Source organism: Ambystoma mexicanum, chromosome 11 (genome assembly GCF_040938575.1).
Source record: "Ambystoma mexicanum isolate Mex_15411 chromosome 11, UKY_AmexF1_1, whole genome shotgun sequence".
Classification (NCBI taxonomy): Eukaryota; Metazoa; Chordata; class Amphibia; order Caudata; family Ambystomatidae; genus Ambystoma; species Ambystoma mexicanum.
Window position 1 is genome coordinate 1,438,934,896 of NC_090934.1, and position 19,410 is coordinate 1,438,954,305.

Consider the following 19,410-nt stretch of genomic DNA (forward strand, 5'->3'; position numbering starts at 1 on the left):
ATTAATAGACGGAAATAGAAATATTTCAGAAGGATCATGCAATTTAATTTATTAGATAGGCATGCTGGGATAAAAACCATTGTCTCCTAGTTCCAGTTAGTAATTTATCCACAAGACAACCAGTCTTCCCTTTTGTGGGTGTAGTATATTGAGCAGCATCTCTTATTAACAGATCTCTGAAGAAATATACACAATCAGTTCTAGACCGGAGCATCACCTAAACACTGCAGAGAAAATGTGCAAATATATTCACTTTACGTGGAGGATGTATGCAAATGTTCACAATTAAATGCTTACTTTCATAATTCTAGAACCCTACTTTAAAAAGTGTAAACTCGTACCAGTACAACCAGTCACAAAACTGCTTATATACCTTGAATTGAGATAAGAGCTCGTCCGTTGCACTTGTAGAAGGTTCATTCTCTCTTGTTTCTGCAAGACGGAGAATCTCATCAATGTCCATTTCCTGTCAGATGGAAAGTTTGTAAGAGAAACATCAGTTAAAAAGAGGAAAATTACACATGAAAATAAAGAAATTAGAAAAACAGCATATCTTCCTTTCTACAGAGGAGATGTCACTGTATAGCTTTTCAAAGTATCTTGAAATGCAAAGCTCACTCTAGAGTTACATTTTACTTCCTTCTAGATTAGCTTTATTGAACAAACATGTAACCCCATCATATCAAAAGGTTAAGCAGCTAATAGGAGTAGTTTTAAACACACATTTGAGGTACTGGGTAAGGAATCCATATGGCTAATTGTTGCTCATGAGGCTTGGGAGATGGGCAGATTAGATGGTTGTTATGCAAATTGGATTCATTGAGGAAGAAGACAACAATCTACATTTGACTTACTTGTTAGAGTACTGACCAGGGAAATTGACATATTACAGCATGAAAGCCCATGAATCTCAGGAAAATCCATTGTTGGTGAAGTATCTGTTGTGCTAAACCAGAAGAGCCTAACTATTGAGCTTTTCCTAGACCCCAAGCTCAGGTTTCAGGCAGAACAATCCACACATAGGTTGCAGGGAGCTTCTATAGAATGGACTCTCAAGTTGAGAACATGCAGGAAATGTTATGAGGTAGGAGGATATAACCGTTGTGATGAATCCAGGGAATTTGTCCCCTTTCCCCAGAGGGGAGTCAACTCCCATTTAGGAGTAGGAAGGTAAGCCTGCTAATCGAATGTTAGAGTCGATTTCCCTTTTTCTGTGCAATTCCCTCCACCTGCGAGTCTCTTAGCAGTTTTAGCTGGACCACTTGATTTTTGACTAGTTCTCCTGAGGGAGTGGGAGCCTTTTTCCACAGTCACTCATTCTTTTACTCTGATTTTCGGAACCCTTTTTGTTATTTCTGTTTGGAGTCATGCTTTCCTCCACTTTTCTGGAATCTACATTTTACTAAAGCAGCACATTGCATTTTCTGTGCAGTGTTGCTGGGAGCTCGTAGAGCTTCCACTTTATTGTTTCTTTATTTTCCTTTGGTTAACTCCCAGTTACCAAGGCAGGGGACCTCTTATCCTACATGTATTTTCTTTTGTGAGAGCAGCACACCCCAATTTATGTGGAGTGCTGAGTGGATCCAATGTATCCCTTGTCTCGAATTTCCAGTAACTTTTTGGTTACTGTGACAAACTCTGTTCAGGCTGGTGGGAGTGTACCTTTTTGCACACATTTTTGTGGACTGTTGTTGCAGGCTGTCTTCGCAGCTGCGGCAGGGGACACAAGGGTCACGATTTCCCCAAAACAGTAGCTGTACTTTAAGCCCTGAACAAGAGGACTTTGTCCTTTCTGCTGACTTCTACCTTTCTGGACGGGGGAGGATTCTCTGGTCCATTTGTATTCGCCGGGCTTAACAAGGAAAGCCCACAAGGGGTCGGAGTGAATGGTAGGAGAGGCAGTGGAAGAGGTGACCGAAACTCTGTCCTTTGTCCTACAGTGTTCCTGACTGAAACCAGTTCAGGCTGGGAGGCTAGCTGTCCCCATTGGTCAACCACCATCAAGTTTGAATGGCGCATGGGTCATGATTGGGGAACTCAGCCAATGTTCCTGGATAAATTCCAAGGTCCGGGAGCTGAAACTCAGTCGACCACTGGAACAGAAGAACGCGACAAGCAACTTTCATTGACCGCTAGAGCCTGCTGAGAAACCGCTGCTGTCAGGACCTCAACTTCTAAGCGACAGGGAATATCCGAACACTAGTGCTTCCTCCCTTGGACTGGTGGGCCTAGCCCCAAGAGGAACTACAATTTGCGCCATCCATAGAAGAGCTGCGACCTCCATACGGCCTGCAATTCACCAATACCCAGAGACCTGTGCTGCATAGCTGTGCTGCATAGCTGTGCATCGTCGCCTGAAGCACTGTTTTGCCTGGAACTTTGTCGGCATCCTCCTAAGTCTGCAGTGACTTAAGCCAGCTCTCCAAAGTCCCCTCACGAGAGAGGAGGAGTGGGAAAAGGAGAAGAGTCTTCCCGCGAAAACCATCCTTCACCAAAGCCTGAAAAAGGTGCCAACAAGCCAGAACCGCAAATATCCTTTACTGGGCATCCGTCTGCATGAAAGCTGTCACCAGATCCACCGAAGTCCCTTTCTTCTGTCGCCAAGACCCAGAAACCTGTGACCGGGCCCCACTGTGGCCTCGCCGCAGGAACTGTTTCTTCAATGGGAGATACTGTCCTGCGCCTGGTATAATTGACCTGGAGTCTGCTTGTTTGAGCCTGTGATCCTGGGGGCTGCAGATAGCCTGTATCTCGCACCCCTACAGGTCTCCATGAGTTACATTGGGGTGGACAACCCATCGTGCTCTACTCCTGCCTTAGGACATTGGTCCTTGGGGTAACCCTTCAAGGAAACATCTTAATTTTCTTCTTGTGAAAACAAACTTTTACTTACTTGCAAAACCAAGAAAAGATTCTGTTAGATTCTGCCACTGTGAACCTGTACTCCGTTTTCCCGCTCAACCCCTGGTCACTGATGGCCCAGTGTCCCCTCTGAAAAGTGTGAGACTCTCATAAAATAGGGGTGGACTCTTTAAGACAGGCTGGAACAAAGTTACTAAAAATGATATGAGTTTGGAAAGGTTTGCAATGTTTCAGATGGTTTTACTGTGTGATGTGTTGCTGAAAATGAAAAGCTACTCTAATGTGACCAACTGTGGTGTACTATCAAAAGAAGACTGCAAGTGTTCTTCTATTGTTTTACTGTGTTATAGTACTTGACTTTAAAGTTACAACAGTGTGCCTTAGTGTCTATATTAAATAACTATTGTTTATATATCTTCTAAGTGTATCAGTGTTTTCTTGGTTCTTTGTAACTCCCTCCTTAGACTAAGCCTGGCTGCACACCATTCTACCATACCCTTGTGTGGTTCAGGCTAAACCTAAGTAGCGTAACCCTGCTCACCCTGTTACCGGCGTCTCTGATACCCGTAATATCCCGGGAATACTGTGATATCGGATGGCAGAGACGGTACAGTAGTTTCCCAGTATCCCGCCGGAATTACCGTTGAGATACCAGGGAACTCGTAATGAGCCTAAATATGTCTCTCTTAGTGAATAGCGGAAAATAACCATGTAATATTTTGCAAAATCAAAGTTTACCCAGGGCAGTGCAAGTCTTGGTATTTGATAAGCCTGCACAAATACTGAAGGTTATTTATGAAATCAGTATGCAAAGGGACATGCCCATTTGCAGCACATTCTTTCGAGTTACTGTCCACTCAATGGGATAGGTGGGCACACGCAGCACTTTTAAAACTTCCAAGGAACTATAAAGCAAAGAAAATCAATGGGTGTGTTGGAGCCTGTGAGTTTAGGGGGATGCCAACGAAATCTGAGGCAAGCAAAGAGTCAGTAAATCATGTCCTGTCGGTCATCAACATGTAGCGTCCATCTCACCACATGAATAAACCAGGGATACAGTAAAGCTGTCAGAGCATTACATTTTGTTTTCTTTATATGGACCCTACATTTACCTGAGGCTCTGACTCCTCTCCTTCTGGCTCCTTGAAAAGGTCTGCTGCACCAAACTTCAGAATAGCTGTCAATTCATCCTTGTTGAAAGGATTTGAGCTGTAAAAAGAGAACACACCAGAATTACTAAGCACGAAGAACACAGCACTCCCAAAAGTGCAAGTTTGATATTGCTACAGCATAAATATAGCAACCAAGGCAAGGTATCGTAGTAGAGGAACACATCAGCTGATTTGAATTGCAAGCAAACAGTCAAGATGTAGATTTAGCAGTGAATCCCAAACACCCAGTCACAACTCACAATCCATAGTCTCAAGAAGGCCATGACCATTTGTGGAACACTCTTGTTACCATGATTAACAGGTAAACAACGCATCACCAATGAGTTTCACTGGAATTCTAATGCGTTTCATCTTTTTAAAGGCAACCTGCAGGGAACGACACCTGTGTGCAGTCTGAGCCTGCAGGTCTTCAAAGGAGACATGCAGAGAAACCTCCTTAGTGAAACAGCGTACCTTTTGGACACCATGACCTCTGAGTTTTAGGGAACCCCAATCTTCGATAACTTAATCCCTTTTCCTCACTGGATGAGCCCACTCACCTTTTCATGCTGGCTTTTAGGTGTCCTGGTCTATTTTTTTAACCATATTTAGGCTTCATAAAAAGGAACACCCGAGTCTGCAACTGTATGTTCCCTTACCGCTCCCAGGTAAGGGGTAATCAAAAGTTCCCCATTCTGTCCCCAAGTGAGTTCTCACACCCGGACAGTGTGTCACAGTTGCAGACTTGCCAAATGTTTACTTTTTATTGGGCTGCACCTGTACCCATTTTACAGCATCTGGAAACCATTTTGTTGTGGAAAAGGAGCAAAGCAGTGTGTGGTTTTAGGCCTTCTAACTAGTTTGCAGGCTTTGCTGCTCTTAATGTAAGAGATATAGAATTATTTTAAAACTATAGGGGTCCAAGGTTCAAAACATTTAAAAAATATACTTGCCCTGTAAACATATCTACCCGTCACACCTTGCAGAGTCATGTTTTGTAAAACTGAAGGGGGAAAAAACGATTTGGCTGCCTGCTGCCCAGCTATTCTGGGGTACATAGTCTCTGCTTTCTGATGTAAAAATTAATAAATATACACACTAGACCAAAGGTCTGCAACCCTTTGCTCTTCAGATGTTTTGAATGTCAACTCCCATCAGTGCTAGCATGGTGAGGGATCATGGGAATCAAAGTCCGTAACATCTGGATAGTCACAGATGGCATATTCCACCTGATCACTATGTATTAAGTGCGGGAGGACCATGCTCAGACTATTGGCTAGAATGCTGAATATTTCTTTGCAGCCACGTTCAATAATGAAATCTGTCTATATGAGCCGCATTCAAGTCTGTCTTTCACCTCTATGGGGATTACTATTATTCTTGCCTCCGTAAAGGAGGACGCGGCTTGTCCGGTAGCCATTATGTCATTGAACAGGAGGGACAGAAAGGGGGTCAGGGCACATTTCAGCAGTTTATAATAGACCAGGGTGAAACCATCTTGGCCCGGAGCCGAACCTGCTTTTAAGTTAGAGATGGTGTTATCCAACTCCTTCTCGGTTATCAGGACATTCAGCCCTTCATGGTCTTAGGGCGTTATCGGGAGGAATGTGATGCCAGCCATGTATTCTGCGCTATTTTCCTGGGATGGGCCACACTCCGACATACAGTTGCTCATAAAACTGTGAGAAATGCGCCCTTATCTCCTTTGGGTCATCTAGGGTTGCTCCTAACTGAGAATTACATTTTTATTAACTGCTCTTCTCTGCTCTTTGCTTTCGTAATCTGGCTGCAAGTAAAGTGTGGGCCTTGTCTCCCTGTTCGTAGTATTTTTGCTTGACAAATCTGAGGTGGATTAGGGCTTTTTCTTGCCAAACGTCCTCAAATTCCTGTCGTAGCCCTTTAATCTTTGCCAGGATGTTGGCTACCTCTACCACACCCTTCCCCAGGCAGATTCTTTCTGTCTTATTTCCCTTTTCAACTGGGTTTCCATAAGTAGTTTGGTTTGTTTGACTGACGCCCATTGTGCGATCAGTAGGCCTCTCATTGTGGCTTTCGCTGCCTCCCATACAGTCGATCGGGGTAGATCGCCTGTGTCGTTCCGCTTGAGGAAATCTCTTATCTCTGCGTCTAGTGTTTCCCTGAAGGGCCTGTCTTTGAAGAGCGTGTCATTGCATAACCATTGTCTGTCTACCATTCTGCTCAGAACCAGGTCTAACCCTGTCACTACCATATCATGGTCGGACCAGCCCACTACTTCGATAGATGCGCTGTTGGTGTAATGTTCTACTTTCCCTTCTAGAAATATATAATCTATGCGGGAGGAATGTGTTATGTGGGGGGATGGAGGGGGAGTTAAAGGTGTATGCTTTTAATTGCAGATGTTTGGCTCTCCAAGAATCCACCAGGGAATGTTCTTCAATCAGACTTTGAAAGCGACCCTTATCTTGTGGGGGGATCGCACCCTCCCTATAGTATTTCCAGTCCAACGCTGGGTTCATAACGAGATTAAAATCTCCTCCACAAATCAGAACTCCGTCCTCACATTGGCAAGCAAAGAAAAGTAATCCCTGCTAAATTTTAATTGGTGCGCTCATTAGGAGCATATGCTGAGCACAGGGTAACCTCCCTTGATTTAATGGTTGCAATTTCTCTCCCTCGCTTGAATTTGGTTTCCTGCACAAATAAGATGTAGAATTTGACCTGTTGGAAAGGCCTGACCAGCATTGGCCTCTTTTGTTCGCAAATTGAGACCCTTGACATTCAGCAACCCCATCAGTACCGAATCAGCCGCCATTGATTGTGTGGTTATAATACATTCTGTTTGGCTGAGTGTGATGCTTCCACCCCTGATCCTGCCTGTTCTCAGATCTTTGACGCTGCTTTAGCCCCAAGCTATGCAATCGTGACTGCCATATGTTTCTCAAGCCTACTCCTTTACTGCTTGGTGTGCTTCGACTGGTTCTTTTACCTTCAGACCGTACCCTATCACCCCCTTTTTTAGCATGGCCCATACCTCCTGCAGGAGCCGAGGAATGAGCTGCTCCTACCGGGTCACCGCAGGGATCAGACTCTATTGCTGAAACTGAAACACCCATTTGTCGGTTGAGATCTTTTCCTGCTCGCTGATGAATCCAGTCAGCCGGCCCCCGCCAGGCTGCATGGGTGGGGGCCCGACGTCCTGGCCGGTTCAGACCTGCTTCAGTGCCTGCGTTCCGCCTTGGGGGCGACGACAGCGGTGACTACCTCCACCGAAAGCCTTGGAACGGCCTGTTAGGCAAAGTTTGTATGCATTACCCTTTGGGACCACTACACACAACTAGGACCACAGGTGTAAGCAAACCAACCTTTTGCATGAGTCTGTAATACACAGTTTTGCTAGCTTTGCCGAGCAGCCAGGCTTATCTCAAGAGGGAATTTGAGCTGTAATGCTGTTACACAGAAGTCTAGAATCACAAGTATTCAAACAAACTCTTACAGTCAAGGTTTCTTGGTAAAACACTTATTAATTTATTTCACAATCAGTTATAAAACATTCACTAGAATAAGGCAATCCATAGCACACAAAAATATACTTCAGTACTTTACACGGTACGTTGCTGAGGCATTTAAACTACTTTGAAGGAGGAGCAAAATGGCAGAGTACTTTGAAGTAGGAGCAAAAAGGCACAAGTTAATAAAACAAAGAGTACAATTATTCCTAAAACAGTGCAAATACTTTGAGTTCACCAGAGGAGTCAATTCAATGCAACAGGTTAGGCCAAAGTCAATGGGCTAAAGTCTTGTATAGGGTAAAACGGTTCTGGTTGTTAAACGGAAAAGGCTTTGCCAAAGTTCTCAGAAGTAGGTTGTAAAAGAAAGATTCATGTGCCGGGTCACAAGCTGACTAGGCCGGCAAGTTGCCAAAGTTTCAAGCACTTTCGCAGTGAGAGGTAAGTTCTCTCGGTCGGGTTTTCACAGTACCTTACAGTGAAGAAAATAATGCACCTGAAGAGGTCTGTTCCTGGCTGTTCCTGCAGATCTCGCTGTTCTTGAGCCTCAGTCATGGGGACAAGAGGCAGGACGTCGGGGGACTTGCACTGCTCAAAAAGCTGGCAAATCTTCAACTCTGGTAGCTGTAGTCACATTTATGAGAATTCTTCCTAACACAGTTGCCACCAAAACCTTTCGCCAATCTACCCAACTTTCCGCCTGAGGCACGAAAGGAAGATCAGTGCTGTTGTAGAGTACCCAGGGTACAAGCCGTCTCTGTATCAGTCTTGATGACCTGCAAGGCCTCATCGACGGCCTATTCGAAGAGAGGGCATGTCCAGCGGCTTCGTCTGGACCTCCTGATGGAAGGCAGACACTGTTTCCCATCTGTCGGAAACCTGTGTCGGCGATGTCCAGGGCCACCGTGATGGCACGGTCCAAAGCCACTGCCCCCTCCAGGTGGTGTGCAACTCCCTCCACCCACTTGTCGTTGGGCAGGAACTCCAGAATCGGGGCCAGTTTGTACCACAGCTCCCTGTCGTACCTGGCCAGGATCACCAGCGCATTGGCTGCCTTGACAGTCGACGCTGCAGAGTAGATGACCCATCTCCCCATGGCGTCCAACTTCTTCCCCTCGTTGTCCGGGGGAACTGAGGACGATGTGAGGGGTTAGACGATCTCTTCATCGTCGTCAGGGTAGGGTACCTGGGGCAGGTGTGGAGGTTGATACTGCAGCATTGGATGGCGCTTCCTTTTTTTCTGTGCAGGCTGATACAGGGCCGGCCTCTGGCATCCTTTTATGGATTTCAGACACCAACGGATGTAGGGTCAAAAGGATGTCCAGAGATACATTTCTTGGCGGAGTTGGGGTATTAGGCCTACTAAGCCCTGTGCCGTCGTCTCCCTCTGCATTACCGCAGTCGTCATCCTCCACGCCCTCGTGGATCATGTGTATGGACACCTGGTCCTCGTTCGAGGAAGAAAGATCCATGTCTTGGGGTACGGCATGTGGCTGGACTGGGCACTCCCCCTTTGCACCCTGAGGGGTCTCCGTCCGGCTCAGTGACTGCACATTCTTTTCCAGTGTCTTCGCCACAGCCCATGCCGAGGCCTCCCGCCTCAGGGACCCCCTGGACGCAGTCGGGGCTACCTTCACAGGGTCAACTGCTTTTGCCTTCAAGACAGCGGGCGCTACCAGCTCAATCGTCGACTATTTGTCCTGTGCCGCCGGGCCTTTTTGGGCAGGTCGGCCGTCTTTTCTTCCACCCTAAACTTCTGTGGCTTCTCCCGCAGCTTATTTTAGCAGTTGGGCAACTTCGTTTTTGAGGAGGCGCTCGATTGATAGCTAGAAATGGAGGCAGATGGTGAGGTTGATTGCGCCCTGATCATCGCGGGACCCGCTTGCGCGGTGACACCGACGGAAACAGACTTGCAGTGCATGGCCTTGTCTCAGGCTCCACGGATGCAGCGCCCTCAAAGGACTTGGAAGCTCGCTCCTCAGACCGGCCGGTCCTGGGCGAGGCATGACCCTGCTTCGGGCACAGGTCAGAGGTCTTGGCGTTTAGCCACGCCGCCAGTCTACAGTGACGATCCTTAATCGTTCTCATGGAGAACCCTATACAGATCTCGCAATCCCCTTCTTTGTGGTCCTGGTGAAGATAGTAGAGGCATTTAAGGTGTTTGTCCTCCACAAACACGTTCCGCAGTCCGCAGCTGGAGCAGAGCTTGAAGAGGGTAACTCCCTCCTTGTCCTCTGCCATGGTCGGAGGTGCGGAGTAGGCCCGATGACCTTCTAGAAACTTCAAAGAAAACTTGACGATCCTTGCGCTGAAATTCACTGACAAATGGATACCCGCTTGTCGGCCGATGGAGGCAAGAGCACACAGGCTATTTGACAAAAATAGAACTTTTTCATGAAAAAAGCACGAAAAGCATAGAATAGCTCACAGAGAAAAATTCAAGGACTCCCAACACTTGAACATGCAGTAAAAATCTCAAGATGGTGTTAGGGAGAATTCTCATTCTATGGCTAATTTCCCTTACCAAAGTGAGTCCCTCAGCAGCTTTGCTGGATTTCTGGGGTTTTCTTTTTTCCACTTGTTAAGAGTGTGAACCTTTTTCCCACTCTTACAGTGTATTTTTTTGTGTGTTGTACTTTTAGTGCTCATGAGCTATGGAGTATCACCAAATCCCTAGGCATCATCTTTTTATTCTGTGTGTTACACAGCACATTCAGTGCCGTGACACAGGGTTGTCTTATAGACTTCCCAATGACTCAATTTTTCTGGGGCTGACTACTGTCCCCCAGAAACATGTAAAGTTGCCATTAACTTTATATAGTCACCTTTTACCACAGATCCAGTACACCCCATTTTACATGGAGTATTGGAAAGGGCTAACTACTATCCTTTTTATCTGTACCTCTTGGAGCATTGTTTCGCTCCCTTATCATTAAGTCTTGGTTGGTGGCAGTGGTATCTACCCTAACCTTTCTACCGCGGTTATATTATATAACGTGGTAATGTTTTAGGCTAATATAGTAGCCTCGAACATGAAACCCACTTGACCATATTGGTTTTAATTTGGCTCCAGTTGGGTTTCATCGCCATTTCTTCTTGCTAAAATCTTTGGGTTTTACTTTGCGCAGCAAACCAGGTTTGCCTCCTGTGTTCACCATCGTTTGGCGGGCTTCTCTGGAGAAGCCCTCCTTTTGGCACCTGGGTGTCTAGGTGGGCTGAATGTGAGGAGGGGTTTAGTCACCCCCTGCACAGGGTCTCCTTGGAGACCCAAGTCACACTTTGTGTTGATTGGCTGAGGAGGTTGTCCGGGCCGGACAACCCCCCTGCTGAGTGATTGACAGCCAGGCTGTGTGAATGGGGGATTTTGGCATAAAAGGCAGGACTCTTGGGCTGGAAGTCAGAGTCCCCACTGGAACTGCAAGGAACCGAAGAGAAGCAGAGAAGAAGGTGGCTGCTGCAATCCCGAGTCCCGGTGAAGCCCTGCTGGATTCCTGAGCTATCTACCCTTCAACGACACAAGGAGATCCAGTCCGGAGTCTTCTTCCCTTGAGCCTGGTGGGATCAACCAGCTCACCTTTCTTCAGCCCGAGAATCCTCTCTTGGGTCGAAATCGCTGCACAGTGCTCTAGTGGTCCGGATAGCCATCAGAAGAGCCCTCTCCTGAATTAAAGGAGTGCACCTTTTATTCATTGTTGCTTTTGCTGCTGACCTCATCCCTGGGTAGTGCAGATTGCTCCAGACGTCGTCCTTCTTGTCCTCACGACTGAAGCTTCAGGAACGGTGAGTCTGCAGGAACAACTGCCGTGGCACCAGCTTTCTCCAGCAGAATAAGGTACTGTGCACATTTGGTCGTTCTCTTCGTCCGACCTTGAGGAATCGGGGTGAACCCTTCTCCGCCACGAAGGCTTGTCCTTTCTTCCTTCCCTCTTATAACTTTTGCCTCCCGTTGACAATATCCAAGTACTCCTGGCCTCTTGAATCTCGAACTGTTCGTACCGTTTGATCCTCGACAATAGAGCATCTGCTCCATTTGACACTGGCGCAGGCCTATTGACGTTTATCTGCATCTTTGAACAAGTCCTCCGATTCTATTGCCTTTACAAAAGTATTGCCTATGATTTTATCCACTTTTCCCTTGTTTTAATTATGTGTGCTAAATGTGTTTGACATCGGTTGCATTTCTTACCGCGGTTCTGCTGTTCGTTCGCAACACCGGTCTGTCAAAACCCAATGTACTTACCTTGAATTTGCTGGAACAAGTAGAATTGGTTGTGTGTAGTGAATTTACAGTGTGGTTTCTGATTTAATAGAAGTTAACTATTTTGTGAACAGATGGTTTAAAAATGAACGTACTTATATCTTTTTACCTGAAACCTTGAGTCAGTGTTTGCTTGAGTCACAGTAATTGTAGTCCTTTGTGTAATCTCTACTACTGCTCATTTGCTCTTGAGATAAGTCTGGCTGCTCAGCCACTGCTACCACTTTTTCTGTGTAGTACAGGCTTGTACCAAAGGTGAAATTGTACTGCCACTTGTAGTCCTAATCTTGTGTAGTGGTCCCTAAGGGTACTGCACAGGATTCTGCCTAACAGATGGCTGCCAGAGGAGGGGTTTAGGGAGAGGGCAGGCATTGGCTGGGAGCAGTATAACCCAGAGTACAGTGATTGGTTTGGAGGAGAAATACAGTGAAAGTGAAACTTTTTTCTTTTACTGAGGATTCCCAGCCTGACAGTGCACTCCAACACTCTGGAGTGACTTCTTGTTATCAGGTAAGCAATACCTTTTTCCCCACAGTACCTTTGGTTTGAAGAAAGTGTTTGTGTTGGCTTCTCCACGATGTAGCAGCTCTGGACCCAACCTCCGGATTCCTTTCCTGCTGACGAAAGGCAGGACAATGGATGTTTCCCTGAGCAGCAGTCTCGAGGGTGGACCTGTAGCATGACTTTCAGCAAATTCTTGGTTCACTCTGCAGTTTGGGCATCTTTTAAGCAGCACCAACAAAGGACATGGATCTGTTACGCTCACCTGGCTCCCACAGGGGCGTCGGTCGGACCCGGACGGCTGCGGTCTCCACCAACGTGATGCGTAGTGCACAGATGACTGACTGGACTGGCCCTCCTAATCTTTTCTGCTTGACCCGTAGAAGTATTCTCCTGCAAGTGGAGAGATGGATTTAGCCACCCGTGGATTCAAGTGATGGCACCCCCCGCATTCCTCCCCACTAATCACCTCCGAAGTGCCCTCTCAGCAATCTCACGTTATACTCTTGAAAGATGAGCTCTCCATCCTGCATGGATTGTAGGGGCGCGTTGATGCCAGTTACTTCACTGGTTTGAAGGCGTGGGAGAGTTCCGGAGAGTATGGACTCTGAGGTTCCTGGCAAGGACCAGCAGGTATCAAGTGCATAGAGTTCAATATATCCGATGTTCACTCTTGTTCCCCCCTTCCTTCCTTGTCTTGCAGCTGAGTTTGTGAGAAGATGCTCTTGTGGTAGCTGGTGGCGCTCAGGTAAGAGTCTGTATTACCCGACGCTGTCCGGTAAGTGTTGCACATGTTTAACGTGTTGTTTTCTCTCTCTTTGCAGGTGCGGCACATGAAGATGTGGAGGGTTATAGAATAATGCCTCTGGTGGTAAATCAGGTAAGTCTATGGTGATAAGAGTTATATTTGTTGGTTTTCTCAGCTCACCTTGTTGTTTTCTTTTGTCCCAGTGCCGGAGTTCGGCGAAGAAATGATGGAGGCAGCGCCAAATCGAAAGATGCTGCGAGGACTGGTGAGTATGGCGCGGCGCTGCAGCTGGAGATGCGACGCGTACTAAAATGATGTTCTTTCCAGGTCCGGAGGCGAGATGGATCCGTAATCAGGAGAGGAATTCGAAAATAGTTCATTTTCTAACCTTGTCCTTTTCTTTCCTCTTTGTTTTAGGAGCTCCAGATTCGAGGCGGGCGTGGCAGAAGACTGGATGCTGACTGCAGGCACGGTGAGCGTTACGCTGCTGGATGCAGAATAACGCGAAGCGTGTGCTGCTGTTCGGGCGTGGTTTAAATAGCCTCCAAAGTAGTTCCAGGTAAGAAGTTCCCCAGAACCACGCCCGAGTAAAACATAGTTCCTGTAATAAAATAGTCCCATCCAGGCCTCACGCTGGCTTGGACTCACTTGCAGCATGGTCTGCATCAGGTAAATAAAGTCTATGAGTCTGGCGCCTTGTTGGGTGTCCTGACCCATGTTTGGACTATTAAGCTGCAACATTTGGTGCTGTGGGCTTAGAAAATCCAAGATGGCGGAAAAGCCCACAGTTGCGCCAGAATCTGGGAAAACCGCAGTTTGTGCGCACACCAAAATGGTTGCCTAACCTGCCACCCACCAGTGCAAGCATGATGGGCCAGGAGTGCCATGAGTGAAATGTGTGCCAAAGGAAAGACAGCAGTTCCGGTTGGCTAAAAAAAAAAAAAAAAATCGCTTTAAAATCACCTTTGTTTCCCTGAATGCAAGCTCAAAATGCCTATTTTAAACATCACAAGATATTCAAAAATCTCAATGAACACCAGCAGACATTTGGCAGAATGTATTCTTGCGTGCATACTAAATCTGGAAAGAGAAAGAGCCCAAAACCATGTTCATTATAAAACTGGCTGAGCTGTGGATGTCAGCAGCTGAAGTGAAATTGGACTGAAAGACACTAAAATCTAAATGTTTAAAATAAATGAGTGACCTACTGTTGAGTGTCACATAGTTTGCAACTGTTGAAATGTCATAGTTTTGAACTTGGAATCAGCGTTCTAGCTGCATGAGTAAAAATTGTCAGTTTGATTTGAATGTAGAAAACAGGGAACTAAAGTGACATTTAGCTGAAGCCTGGCTTGAAGAGAGTGAATTCTGCCCGGCAACTACCCCCGACAGGAGAGGGAATTCAGCAGCTGTGTTCCCAGGCCTGGCTGCATTCTGCTGCCCCTGCCAAAAGGAGATGACACCTCTCTGATTGGATTAGGGGAGGAGCACCTGGGGACTACAGGAAACTAAACAAAGCAGTGTCCCTGGCACAGGCAAATGTTATATTAGGGGGGTCGTAAATGGCTTCCTCTTGGAAGGAGAAGTGGGAGGGGCACTGCATCTGTGAGAGCAAGCTGAGCTTGGGGGGAAGTGGATAAACCAGAAATTCCACCATGTGCTTTGGAAAACCACACCCCTTTGGGGCCAGAGCATGATTTTAAAAAGATGGATAATTCATAGTGCGGACTTCTAAAAATTATATAAATAACATCATCATTCTTGTGATTTTTCTGTGCACATTTTAAGAGGTGTTAGGACCCTGTGATATGTTCTTGGGGATAGTAGCGGAAAAAAAGGTTGTTACTCCAAATGTATGCATGTTAAAAATCTGACACTATATCATCTGAAACCCATATCCCTGGTGCACATTTGTGTAAAATCTGGAAAGGTTTAGAGGTCGTTATCTGGATGAAAAGGGGAGAATTCTGTCATAAGTGGACACAACATCTTACAAAGACAGGGATCGGATGGTTTGGTGCTACAGAAAATGTTAACTGGACGTATAATATTAGAAAAATGGTACATAGATAAATATGTATTTGGATCAGAAATAGATTTGTGTGCAATTTAACAAGGAGAGGTTCCTCTGACCATAAAATCTACAGCATCACTCTGACACTCCATTTCTTTCCCCCAATCAAGGGAGAGAGGAAAGCTTGGCCAATGATAAGTGAGAGGGGCAGGCTTAGCTAGGCCCAGGCACACACCCATTTTCAAAACACATAAAGGAACATTGAAACCCAGGTAGACACATTCACTTTCCACTTTCTTGCGGGACGCTTTGCCGGGAGACTCCAGACTTCAAATCCATCAATCTCCATTGACCAGAGATCCAGAGAGACCAGAGATCCAGAGAGACCAGAGATCCAGAGAGACCAGAACTGTGCAGTGCTGAGAGCAGAACCAGAGACCAGACCGCTGTGAAGAACCGCCAGGAGTCCAGTCCAACCGGTTGACCCGATCCGTGACGAAGTCGCATTCCTGTCCAAAATCTAGTGTGAGTACCCAGCTAGCACTGTGCCAAAACCAATCTCTTAGTTTAAAATAATCTAATCCAAACTATTTTAGCCTATTAGAACTGCCTCCTAGAATCGTGTCATTCTGTCATCTTTAAAACTGAAAACTGTCATCTGTCATTCTGAGCTTTAAAATTTCGAATCTGAAAAAATACCTTTACTAAATCGGCCGTATCTCCGGAACTGTTTTTTGCTAGGAGCGAGTTTTAACTGTCATTCATCTTAAAGCTAAGATTCTACCCCTTATAGTGCCTCCGTAATTGCTCGACGCACGCGACTAAATTGCCGCGATTTGACATTCTGCTTAATTTCAGCCACGTGTAAAAATATTCGTCCTTGCTTTCCTTTGCTGAAATTCGTTTGCAACCTGACAATCATTCATCGAGCATTGCTAAAGTGATCCTGAATTAATTTAAAGTATCTCTCACTCAGCCTGAACCCCCTATAGGGAATTAAAAGCCTTTTTAGCATATTTTTCACTTAATTGCAACCACATCAAAGTATCTTGCCTGTGTTTAAAACTCCTACCTGTTTTCCTCCAAGCTTGCTAGGGGGGATCTGAATTATCTTTGATTGCATTCCTGAGAACTGCGTGCTTTACTTCCATCTCTTTACCTTGCATAAAAGGGGGGGTGAATTGTCAAAGAAAAGTGATTACATTGTCTTTTGTTGAAGTCATATCAAGTTTATTTTCTGTACTGCATTTTCATTCATCATTGCATTGTCCTTGAAGCCATAAAAGATTCTCAGCTACTTTATCCTCTCTATATCACTTCTAAGCCATCAAAAAGAGTGTACCACTGTAACATTATCCATTGTTGATCACTATCATCTTCACAAGTGTGCTATCAAATATTAATTTACTATAAAAGTGTGATATATATTGTTTAATTTTCAAATAAACCTTTTAATTTGCAAAACAAACCTACTTCTTGGCTCAGTGGGGTCAGGGGAATTCTAAGAGAGGGGTGTTATATAAGGGTTGTCATCCAGAGTAAACCAACTGGACATAAAAATATATCAATAAGGGTTTCCCTCAGCATCCCAGACTAGGCATTGACTTAGCTGTAGTGTTGAATTGAATCCGCTTACAGCCTACGGCGCCAGGACTGGTTTCTATGATGAGTCTGGTGCCTATGGCACCAGGACTGAACCCAAACAGCCCCCATCCTGAGCTTTTGGGGTTTTAATAAGTATCTGGATGCCTGCTCCCAGAGCTGATGGGCTTGGTCCTGATGCCTGGGGGTAGGCATCATGACAGCACTCCCCCCCCCCCCAAGGCCCCTCCTAAAGTTGTTCTTCCCCTTGGCCCTGGATTGTCTGGGAAGTCCTGATGGAATCTCTTCACCAACCGAGGTGCATGAACGTGGTCACTAGGCTCCCATGACCTTTCTTGTGGTCCGTAACCCTTCCAATCGATTAAATAAAAATGTTTTGATTTAACCATCTTGGAGTCCAGGATGTTTTTTACCTCAAATTCAGGTTCCCCATCTATCAAGATGGGGTCGGGTGGTTTAGTTAATCTTGTTCCTGGTTGAACTGGTTTTAAAAGTGAAACATGAAAGACAGGATGAATTTGCATATTAGAGGGTAATTCCAATTTGACGGCCACCGGGTTGATAATGGCCTTAATGGTGTAAAGTCCCAAATACCTAGGGTTAAAAGTCTGAGTTCCCTTCAGAGGTATGTGTTTTGTAGCCAGCCAAACTTGATCCCCAATCTGGTATTGTGGAGTTTCACTTCTATGTTGATCAGCATTTTTCTTATATTTCTCCTTTGCTTGTTTCAAATGTTCTGTTGCCTCCTTAAAGGCTTGTGTAATAGTAGAGTGCAAATGACTAACTGCGGGCATTTCTAAGTGCTGAGGCGAATCTAGTTCTGGAGGTTCGAGGGTGGTGTCCATATATGGTATAAAAGGGTCTTTGTCCGGTTCCTGAATGTACAGAGTTATTGTATGCATACTCGGAAATCAATAAAATATCTTTCCAATTACTTTCGGTCTGGTATAGCATGCAACGTAGGTACTGATCAAGGGTCTGGTTGGTCCTCTCCGTCTGACCATCGGTCTGGGGATGGTGACTGGTTGATAACCTCATGTCGATTTGCGCCAATTGACAACATTTCTTCCAAAAATGTGAAATGAATTGACTACCTCGGCCAGAGACCAATACGGAAGGAAATCCGTGTATTCGAACAATGTTCTCGAGGAACTCCTTGGCCAGAATTGAAGCAGAAGGTAATCCCTTTAAAGGAGGAATAAAGTGGGCCATCTTGGAAAAAAGATCCACAATAACTAGAATGGTGTTAAATCCATTACATGGAGGTAGATCTGTAATAAAGTCTAAAGATAAGGTGTGCCATGGTGTAGGTGGAATATCCAAAGGTTGTAAAAGGCCAGCTGTTTTTTTCTTCTGACTTTTGTTTTGGGCTCAAATGCCACAAGACATCACAAATGACTTTACATCTTTTCGCCAGGTGGGCCACCAGAATTCTCTTAATTTTAGCTTCAGTTTTTGCGATACCTGGGTGCCCTTCCATCAGGGTGTCATGATAATTGGAGATGACTAGTTCTTGTAGTTCCTTGTGTGGTAGAAATAGTCGCCCTTGATAATAAGGTAGGTCATTGATGACTGAGTAGTCCGGGCCTTTCTTTACCCTGTCCTGCAGGGCTGTTGGATCGAAGAGTTGTTGGATTTTTACATGAATATCCTCTAGTGTCTGTAGAGTAGTTATGCCAAGAATTCTTTGTTCTGAAATTATAGGCACCGTTTCCGGGTTCGCATATGCTTCTCCCATCCCTATTCGGGATAAGGCATCTGCTTTGCCATTTTTACAGCTTGGTCGATAAGTGATCACGGAATCGAACTCGGCATAGAACAATGCCAATCGAAGTTGGCGCGATGATTGGGCTTTGGCTGTTTTTAAATACTGCAAGTTCCGGTGATCGGTGATTACAGTGATGGTATGCCTGGCACCGAGAAGATAATGCCGCCAAGCCTTAAAGGCGGATTTGATGGCTAATATCTCTTTATCGGTAACCGCATAGTTTAACTCGGGTGCCGAGAACTTTCTGGACCAAAATGCTACTGGGTGAAGTTGACCGGTTTCAGGATCCTTCTGGGACAGGACAGCTCCCATGGCTAAACTGGATGCATCAGTTTCAACTATGTATGGAAGTTCAGGGTGGGGATAGTTTAAGACAGGTGCAGACGTGAATTTCGCTTTCAGCTCTTGGAAGACCTTTTCAGCCTCTTCGGTCCACAAGAAGCATTTGTTTTTTCGCAAAAGTGCTGTGATGGGGTGTACAACATGTGAGAAATCCGGAATGAATCTGCGGTAGAAATTAGCAAATCTGAGCATGCTTTGTACCCCTTTAACTGAACTGGGTGATGGCCACTTGAGAATTGTGTCCACCTTTCGAGAGTCCATTCGGACTCCTTTTGGAGTCAGGATAAATCCAAGGAATTCTACTTCCGTAGTATGAAAAACACATTTTTCCTATTTTGCATATCACTTGTGCTGGCATAGTTTCTCAAGGACTGCACGCACGTGCTTAACATGGTCTGATTCTGAGGAGGAGTACACTATAATATTGTCTATGTATACGACAACACAGACGTCAATGAGTTCACGAAGGACATCGTTCATAAAATACTGGAAGACTGCTGGTGCATTGCACAACCCGAAGGGCATCACCTGATATTCGAATAATCCGTACTTGGTGCGAAAGGCAGTCTTCCATGCGTCGCCTTTCTTTACACGTACCAGATATATCCCTCGGAGATCCAATTTAGTGTAGATTCAAGCATCCTTTACTTGGTCTAGTAATTCGGGGATCAGAGGC

At 45.6% G+C, this 19,410-nt stretch overlaps 1 protein-coding gene across 4 annotated transcripts in view; it reads right to left on the minus strand.

The window, feature by feature from the left end:
* CHD2 (chromodomain helicase DNA binding protein 2) overlaps positions 1-19,410 on the minus strand; it is a 1,289,637-nt gene that overhangs the window by 416,672 nt on the left and 853,555 nt on the right. For all 4 annotated transcript variants that reach the window (XM_069625070.1, XM_069625072.1, XM_069625071.1 and 1 more), the window contains 2 exons: positions 3,975-4,071; positions 374-466 (listed from right to left, as the gene is read on the minus strand). In XM_069625070.1, the coding sequence (XP_069481171.1) occupies positions 374-466; positions 3,975-4,071 (190 nt within the window). The remainder of the gene's footprint in view (positions 1-373; positions 467-3,974; positions 4,072-19,410) is intronic.